At 37.8% G+C, this 10,076-nt stretch overlaps 1 protein-coding gene across 3 annotated transcripts; it reads right to left on the bottom strand.

Annotated features, from left to right (window-relative positions):
- Window positions 1-451: 451 nt before the first annotated feature.
- LOC125048312 (oocyte zinc finger protein XlCOF6-like) lies at window positions 452-4,578 on the bottom strand. 3 transcript variants are annotated; one of them, XM_047646970.1, is made up of 4 exons: window positions 4,539-4,578; window positions 3,125-3,329; window positions 2,930-3,048; window positions 452-1,479 (listed from the first exon to the last, which is right to left on the bottom strand). In XM_047646970.1, the coding sequence occupies exons 3-4, from the start codon at window positions 2,943-2,945 to the stop codon at window positions 818-820; spliced, it is 678 nt and encodes a 225-aa protein (XP_047502926.1). In that variant the 5' UTR covers window positions 2,946-3,048; window positions 3,125-3,329; window positions 4,539-4,578; the 3' UTR covers window positions 452-817. The 3 variants fall into 3 exon arrangements, with proteins under 3 accessions (XP_047502926.1, XP_047502924.1, XP_047502925.1); XM_047646968.1 differs by having other exon boundaries at window positions 2,930-3,044; XM_047646969.1 differs by having other exon boundaries at window positions 2,930-3,028.
- Between the last annotated feature and the right edge of the window lie 5,498 nt (window positions 4,579-10,076).

The following is a 10,076-nucleotide window of genomic DNA, read 5'->3' as shown; positions in this document are numbered from 1 at the left end:
AATTTAGATAAGCTAGTTGATGAAGGGGCAAGCCTCAATCCATCTAATACAGATAAAAAAAAGTCTTTATTATGGGCTATGGTGAGCCTGAAATAAATGGGGAGGAAACGGGTCTCCATGAGGGGTAAGGGCTAGACAATAAACCAAAGGAATACCGTGCCCATGGCTATGGCCCATGGCTCTCACAGCTTTGGAAGCGGACAGAAGAAAGGGATGAAGAAAAAGGAAAAGGAGGGGGGGAGAAGAAAAGACCAAGCAAAATTAGTTGAGGTGAGGAATTAGGTCCGGTCCCCGCCTCCTAAGCCCCCCACAGCAACGAGAGTGGTTGCAGTGGATGCGATGTTTAGTTCTGGTTTCACTGTTAGGATGTGGAGTGGCAGCTATGATGAGCTATCTGCTAAGATGGGGGGATTTAGACCTTATGAGATATATAGGGTATAAAACACACATAATTACAAATAGCTTTATATTTGAAACAAAAAAAATGGCCACTCTAGGAGTAATTTCTTTGATTCTTGTAATTTACAGTAAAAAATAATTAATCATACAGAAAGGAATTAAGCGTTGTTCGGGCCTTCACTATTATAACGTAAATAGATGTAGTTCCCTTTGCTGTCATACTTCTGTTTACATCCGATGTCAGATGTGAATGTGACAAATCATCTACAACTCTTTGTGAATGATCTGGTGTCTCTTTGGCTTATTATCACTTCCATTCAACCTTTTTCCCACACTCAGAATACTCATGTTTTTTTCACCAGATCACCACTTTCATTAAATTTTATTTCCAGAGTCAGAATACTTAATTGGTTTTGTCTTAAGGGTTTTCTCCAGTATGTCCCCTCTGGTGTCTCGTCAGCAGACAACGTTGATTAAACCATTCCTCACACATAGAGCACTTGAACATTTTTGCTTCTAAATGAGTCTGTTGGTGCAAATTTAGAGAACTCTTTGACGTAAACTTTTTCCCACACCCGGAACACTTAAATGGTTTTACTCCACAGTGAGCCAACAGATGGCGCTTCAAAGGAGTCTGTGAAATAAACTTTTTCCCACATTCTGAACACTCTAATTTCTTTTGTCGAGTGTGCTTTGTCTTGTGTATCTCTAGAGTGTCATTTTCCCTAAACCTTTTCCCACACTTAGAACACTCAAATAAGTATTCTGCAGAGTGAGTCTCTCTATGTTTCTTCAGAGTGGCAGCTCGCTCGAACTTTTTTCCACACTCAGTGCAGGTAAAAGCCTTTTCCACAGAGTGAATCATCTGGTCTTTCATCCTTTCATTCTCAATAAATCTTTTATACACTTCTTCAAAAGACATATCAGGTTGTGGTGAAGGTGATGCCTCATCACAAGCACTTTCTAAGGCACAAGATGCCTCTCCTGTGTCAACAAGCTTTCTGCACACTTTTATATGGCACATTACATACCAGCTCTCTTTGTAGCTGTATACTATGCCACACCATTTGCAGCGGCGATCTGAAACAGAAAGGCATGGAAAAAGATCAGACACTGACAAAGAACACACAAGAATAATGGCTGAACTATCATCATGTTATATAATACTAAACCAAGTACCTTATATGTCTCCAGGATGCCACTAGTAATAGAAGTGATGGCTGTAATCAACAAGAAGAGAGGTTCATCTTCCAAAAATCTGGAATACATTTCAGAACTCCTCTCTCTATCTCACTCTCACTCTCTCTCTATCTCACTCTCACTCTCACTCTCACTCTCACTCTCTCTCTCTCTCTCTTTCTCATTCTCATTCTCATTCTCATTCTCATCTCTCTCTCACTCTCCATCTCTCGTTATCTCTCTCATCTCTCTCTCTCATCTCACTCTCTCCTCTCCTCTCCCCTATCTCCTTCTCTCTCACTCTCTCTCACTCCTCTCATCCGGTCACAAATTTTCTCCATAGTCTCTCTCTCTCTCTCTCTCTTCTCACTCACGTCATCACATCACAATCACAAAACTCTTTTACACTCAACTCACAATCACTCACTCTCTCTCTCTTCTCACTCTCTCCTCTTCAACTCCTCTCTCTCACCTTGCTCTCCTCATCTCTCTCTCCCAACCCCATCATCTCCTCCTCTCGTCTCTCTCGTCTCTCACTCTCACTCTCACTCTCACTCTCACTCTCACTCTCACTCTCACTCTCACTCTCACTCTCACTCTCACTCTCACTCTCACTCTCACTCTCACTCTCACTCTCACTCTCACTCTCACTCTCACTCTCTCTCTCTATCACAGCCCTATTAAAGTTAGACCTTGCTGAGCATCTTCCTTTACCACATGGTCTACTTTATCTACTAACTAAATATGGGACTTCCCAGGGATCCACCCAGAGAGGGATGGGCCAAGGGGGTAAGAAATGATAATGACAACTGGTTATACATGAGGTTTTGTTTATACAAGTAAGACATTTCATTGTTGGTGTATTTCAAATACAGAAAAGTAAATAAAAGTGGCTTGAACATGATACTTTTTTTTATTGCCAATTTTGTTTTCTTTTAAAAAAAATACATATACATTTATATGTATATATGTATGTATGTATGTATGTATGTATGTATGTATGTATGTATGTATGTATATATGTATATATGTATATATGTATATATGTATATGTATATATGTATATATGTATATATGTATATATGTATATGTATATATGTATATATGTATATATGTATATATGTATATATGTATATATATATGTGTGTATATATATATGTATATATATATATGTATATATGTATATATGTGTGTATATATATATATATATATATATATATATATATATATATATATTCCTGGGTGTACCCCTGGGGCATTCTGTCACCTCTTAACAAAATTTTGCATAGATTTTTTTCACTCACTTTTATAGAAGAGGAAAAAATACAAGGTCTAGACACCATTTACATACCTTTGGTTTTGTTCATTATAGTTTCTACTTTGCAGGCCTTCTTGACGAGCTCTATTCCTTTCCGTAATTATCTCTGCATCTTTACATTAGCTCGCCACCCTGTTCATAGTGAAACCTATCTTAAAATACATTCACCAATGTTTCATGACAAATATAGTACAATTGGGTTTAAATTCACCACAGAAGTATACTAACCTGCTAATTGTAAAATCTCCAGTGAGGCAGTATATTTATCCCGTCCTGCAATGCGACTACGATAACCTTAGCCTCAGTCGCTAACCGCCATATTTACAGCATCAATACATGCACCAACTGGGAGCGCAACGGCAAGCCACACATCTTTTCCGATGCCCTTTGCCTTCCAGCTGTGTGATCGCCATCAAGTCACAGCCATCCCAACCTGCGCAAAGAAACACATTTAGAGTTCTGGAGTGATACTGTCACTTTAACACATGGATGCCAGTTGGTCTGCACACTATTCAAGAACAAGTGCTATATGACCTTAAGTGTCTAGTACCTCTAGCCACTATGACAATAATAATTAATATAATAACAATAATAATGAGATGCTGCTATGACTCACATGGTCAAGTTCTCACACCACTTCCCCTGTTGTCTAACAGTAACTCTCAATTAAATTTCTTTTATTTGAACAAAAAGTATGTCTCTATACATTAACTGCATTGGTTTAGCATATTTTTCACATACTCCTCAAGTACAGATACTCTTCACAACATGTATGATAATAAGAAGTATCTCTAAGACTGCTACATAATTTATAGTTTTTTTCAGGTTTTCCTAAAGTAAGAACATGGCTGAGGTCACAGTCATATGTTATATATACTTATATTTTCATGTTATAAAACTAAAATATTAGCATGTCTAAAAAGCTAAAATTTTAAACATTCGCTCCATTATAAACTTCCAACACCCTAAATCACATCCAGAATACAGACAAACCAAATCTGCACAAGAAACAATCAAACTACAGATACACATTTACAAAGGTTACCAGTTCCTCACGAAAGTAATCAGTTCCATTACCCTACTACCCTAGACCAGACCTTAGGGGACTGCAAACACTCCCTGAAACGCAGAAAAGAACTACCCAATACACAACCAGAATTAACAAACTCTCCATGTACTGTAGCAGTAAACATTTACATTAATCAGAGTGGCCTCAATGCCATCAGTGTCCAGGTGAAAAGTCTACGTGTATATAGTAAAGATTCGGGTAAATGTTAAAGACCGACGCAAAGAGGTAGAGGGAAATGGACACTTGACATCTCATAAGAGCACAAGAAATAAAGAGTTATAAAAACAAGTTATCCGCTGCATGTCACCACATTAAGAGACCAATTCCACAATACCCTTAATACCGCCCCTTTTTTTTTCTAATCTGACACGAAAGGGCTAATAAATAGGGGGAGTAAATAAAGAGTAAGAGAGGTTGGGTTCGCATGATACCTGAACTATAAAGAACAAAAAAAATAATATCCTCAATTGACCCATCCTACAATGACCACACACCCATCCACACAACTCAACAACAATAACCTGCTCTAAATTCAACTAAAACGACAGAAAAAAAATAAAAAATTCTCGCGACCTGTCATTCACGTCGTCGGCGGCTGGGCGATGACGTCACCGTTTGTTTTGGTCGCCTGACCCGCGAAGTTTGAATGGGCGACGCGGGGCTCCGGGGCCGTCGCCTCTTCCTCCCCCTGGGTTTGGGGCTCTCGGGCTTCCTCTCCCTGGGTTTGGGGCTCTCGGGCTTCCTTTCCCTGGGTTAGGGGCTCTCAGGCTTCCTCTCCCTGAGTTTGGGCTCTCGGGCTTCTTCTCCCTGGTTGTGGGTTCTGTTTCTTTTGTTTCTTGTTGTGGGTTCAGTCTCCTTTTCCTCTCCCTTGTTTTGGGGCTCTGGGGCTTCTTCTCCCTGGTTTTGGGGTTCTCGGGCTTCTTCTCCCTTGCTGTTTCTGTTTCTTTTGTTTCTTGCTGTGGGTTTAGTCTCCTCTTCCTCTCCCTGGTTTTGGGGGTTCATGGGCTTCTTCTCCCTTGCTGTGGGTTCAGTCTCCTCTTCCTCTCCTCTCCCTGGGGATTCACGGGCTTCTTCTCCCTTGTTGTGGGTGCTTTCTTTCTTTCTTGTGGGTTCTGTTTTTTTGTTTCTTGTTGTGGGTTCTGTTTCTTTCTCCCTTGTTTTGGATTCATATGCTTTTACTTTCTTGTTTTAGGTTCTATTCTCTCTTGTACCCCCCCCCCCCCAATCCCTTGCCCGTTGTTGTCGTGGGGGGGCTTAGGAGGCGGAGACTGGGACCCAATGCTGGGGAACTCCCCAACCTTGGGACTCAGCCCTCGACTCAACAAATTTTGCATGGTCTTTTTTTTTCCCCTCCTACTTTATCCTTTCTGTCCCTTCACCAACCACTTCTACTATCCACTTCCTAAGGTGTAAGAGCCGTGCTGAAAGGATGAAAGGCTGACTTTGTGCCAGTCCTGAACGCCCTGAGGGAGCCATGGGCACGGTATTCCCCTGCTTGTCTAGCCCTTACCCCTCAAGCGACCCTGAGGGGTGGACCGTTTCTCTGCCCAACATACTCCAGGCTTATCATGGCCAACAATGAATAATCATTAACCATTAACCATTAACCATACCATTATTAGAGGCAATTGCCTCTTCATCAAATAGCTCCACCAATTCAAACTCGCCCGATTCCCTGACCCCAAGCTCTCCTTTGACCACGGCTCTGAACACTACAACTAATACCCCCTCCTCAATGCCGACTAGTACAGTATCCACCCTAATCAACACCCCAGGAGACATTTCTACTCCCAACATGCTCAACTTCAACAACTATACCCCCACAACCTTCTTCATCAACTACCCCATCCTCCGTTATTACTACCTTACAACCTTATTGTCCACCTCCCCATAGCACTACGTCCCTCAACACTACTCCCTCTTCCACATGCCCCCGTCCTTCTACTACCCCCATCTCTACAAAATTCTTAAATACTCTATTTAGCCCAGCCAAATGGGACCGATTTTTCGTGATCCCTCCAACAACTTCTCACACTTTCTGCTTTGACAACCTGTTTTCATTCCTAAAATGCATATACATCCTTCACTTGATCTAACCCCTATTCATTACCTTACCCAACCTAAACCCATTTACTCGTCAATTCCTTTGCCCAACTTTGACAACTAATCACTAACTCAACCACCCTTCACTACCATTTACTATAGTGCTACATGACCTTAGATGTCTAGCACATTTATTTTGCTTCTAACCATTAACCATTAACCATTCTCTCTTGTAGGTTCGAATGTTTTTTCTCTCTCTTTTTGTAGGTTCTATTTCTTCTCTTGTGTTATACGTTCTATCGACTTCCTAATAAACTTTCAATAGAAAATCAGTGCCCATTCCCGGGTATTTTCATAGCAAGTCTAAACTAAATAAACAACAGGTGATATGTTCAAGTCTATTCTGCCAGAGGAAAATGCTTAGCCTAGTAAATTGGAAATTCATCCATCTGTATACAATACACTGTATTTTTTTATTTATTAGTAGAGTGAACAACTGAAAGAAAAAATACCGTCATATTCATAATTTAATATTCATAAGTTTCTTTTATTCACAATTGCATGGGACGAAGTGCAAATGTCACATCAAGAAAACTATATGACCAGTCACGCTTCATGATCAAAATTGATGTTAACCAGTAAAAACCGTCGATTAATGTTACATGTAAAAAAAAAATGAAAAATAAAGGTGTTCGATTTATGATGCTGAATGCAAACGTTTTTTTTTTTTTTTCTTCTCTCTCTTCGGCATTTTGACTACACCTAAATCTCAATACGTGCTTTATAACGAGCACCTTACCACGCACACTTCAAGATATTTTAAAGATGATTCCTGTGTCAAGAACATGATAGTTTCCAGTGGGCAATAGTGTCACGCTATATATATTGTTGCATTGTGTAAGTGATAACTCGTTACTCAAAAAAGGAAAAAAATCACTCATATGATAAATATTGCAAACATACGGCTTTAAAATACTTAAAAAAAAAGAAAAAAAAAAAAAAGAGAGAGAGACGTACATCCTGTAGAGAAAATAATTATTAAAAAAAGAATTATGTACTTTCAAATTTCGCTTTTATCAGCCTCTAGAGCATTGAGAGAGGGGGGGGGGGGTTATTAGCCAGCTTTCTAGGGATTAGTCATTATATTACAGTACTTACGTATTAAATAATATAGACATTAATACAAGAAATTCTCTATTATAATTAGATCAATAAAGTTTGGACGTATTGCTTAATATTCTAAACCCCTAAAAAAATACGTCAGGTGGTTTGAGAAGGGTTGTGAGTGTATAAATGTAAGGAACAACTGCTCTAGAGAAAAAGGTCTTTGACTTCATAACACTCCTAGTAGTCGGGTGCTAGGAGCAAATCACGTGGAGCTGTCGTAATGAAAGCAAAAAACGAGTGCATTTTGATAAGAGGATGCTTAAACAAACAAACAAAAAAGGTTTTTGAAAATCCATGTTAGCAGTCAGGTTATTTGATCAATTGTTCTGTAGGAGACAATGGAATTATATAAAATAGAAAAAAAATAATGGTGTAATTCGACTGGCTTTCACATGATAGTCATTCAGTAAAACAAAGATAAGAATAAAAAACTAATATACAAGGCATTTTCAAGGCCACCTACTCATCATCGTCTTTCAATAACCCATCACTTTATTGAAAACTACTAGTGCTGTCCTCATTTTCATCTTCATCACTAGTGAACCTTTCCTTATTTTCACCACATGACCTGTCAAGTTCCAGTATTGATTGGCTGGTCTTTGGAAATATCGACGCCACACTGAATAAACTTGAGGGTCTTCCTCTCTTTAAGCGCTTCACCTATTTGCCTTGTCTTGAGGGAAACGTTACCCTTCGAGTTGAAATACGCCTGGGAGAACTAGCAGTCAAATGCATTAGACTCTAAACCATATAAGGAATACTTGGAATACTTGTTCTTGGAGGGGAGGACTGTGAGCAGGGTCAGGGGGTGCCATAGGCTATGCCTCTGATAAGCATTTCAAGAAACATCGATTTATAGAGTGATAAAATAATGGTAGATTTACAGAATAACCATTTGGGAATCGTGTGTGTGCGTGTGCGTGTGCGTGTGCGTGTGCGTGTGTGTGTGTGTGTGTGTGTGTGTGTGTGTGTGTGTGTGTGTGTGTGTGTGTGTGTGTGTGTGTGTGTGTGTGTGTGTGTGCTTGTGTGCGTGCGTGCGTGCGTGCGTGCGTGTGTACGTGTGTACGTGTGTGTGTGTGACTCATCTCTCATGTGATGTACACGGAGATGTCATTTAAGTTTTTTTTCTTCTTTTAGTGGGGGGGGGGGGGCAAGGTTGGCGAGCAAAGTTTGGACAATCAATTTCTGGGGCGCTGCGAGAAAATGTTTGAAAAATTGGCTATCTAGAAGGATTTTTAAGCTACGACCAGAGTTTTAAAGGTGTAATTTAGGGGTAAAAAATGAGGGTATGGCCTTTGGGGATGGGGTGGGGGGGGACAAGACCTTGTTTTATGACACTGCAACGTTAATGCATTTATTTGCTTTTTTTTTTTTTTTGTTAGCTTTTGGGATGTAGATTTAATATTCTTTTTTGTTTGGATATTCAGAACATAAAGCCAGCAGTGTACATTGAAGAGTTATCTTCTTTTTTTCTTGATAAACAGATAATAAAACCTTGATTTCTCCTGTTGTTCTATAAATTCAAAATTCTCCTATTTTTTCTTGATTCCTAGAAAATAAAAGCTCAGATTTTCCCATCAATGAACACTGTAGAATTCTCAGTTTTTATTTTTCTTTATAAAATACTGAAGACTTCTAAATATTTATATAATAAATGATAATAAATTCCTGACTTCTTTCCCTTGCTGGCTCTTCATTAAATTCCCATCACTGTACATTGAAAAAATGCTCCATATAATAAATACACTGAAGAATTCCAAATTTTCCACATGATACACAGAAGAATTCTCAATTTTCCAAATGGTACACTGAAGAATTCCCAATTTTCCACATGATACACTAAATAATTCTCAATTTTCTATATGTTGCCTGGATTATAAATTCCTGACTCCTCATTGTCAGATTTAATTTCCCAAGGAATTCTCAATTTTCTACCTGAATTTGATACCAGAATTATAAATTCCTGAGTTTTGATTTTATCTAATATTATTGTTGTCTTATTATTATCACTATTTTTTTTTATTCTTATTCTTATTGTTGTTATTATTGTCATTATTATCAATATTATCATTATTATTATTACTGTTATGATTATTACAATTACTATTATATTTATGATTACTGTTGTCATAATCATTATTATCATTGTTATTATTATTATCACTTTATTATTATCATTATTATTATTATTATTATTATTATTATTATTATTCCTGTTATTATCATAGTCACAATTATGATTATTATTGTCATTATTATCATCATGATTATTATCATTATCATTATTATTATTATTACTGTTATTATCATTATTATTTTTTAACATTATTACTTTATCATGATTATTATTATCATTATCATTATTATCAAAAATAATAATGATCATTCTTACTACTACTAGTACTAATATTATCATCATCATTATTATTATTATTATTATTATTATTATTATTATTATGATTATCATTGTTATCATTATTGTTATCAATATTATTATCATTTGTCCTATCATTATTACTTTATCATGATTATTATTATCATTATCATTATTATCAAAAATAATAATTATCATTCTTACAACTACTAGTACTACTATTATCATTATTATTATTATCATTATTATTATTATTATTATGATTATTATTGGTATCATTATTGTTATCAATATTATTATCATTATTCCTATCATTATTATTATCATCGTCATTATAATGATAATAATAATAATGATCATCACATTCACCACCATCCTCATCCTCACCCCCTCACCCCCCACCCCCACCCCCCTTCACCCTCCTATTTAAACCTGGCGCCTCCCCCTCCCCTCCCTCCCTCTCCCCCCTCCCTCCCCACCCGCCACACCACCGGGGGGGAGGGAGGGGGGAGGGGGGGGAGGAACAT

The sequence above is a fragment of the Penaeus chinensis genome, chromosome 43 (assembly GCF_019202785.1).
Source record: "Penaeus chinensis breed Huanghai No. 1 chromosome 43, ASM1920278v2, whole genome shotgun sequence".
Taxonomy (NCBI): domain Eukaryota; kingdom Metazoa; phylum Arthropoda; class Malacostraca; order Decapoda; family Penaeidae; genus Penaeus; species Penaeus chinensis.
Note: the sequence above shows the minus strand (reverse complement) of the source record. Positions and strands in the feature narration are given on the sequence as shown.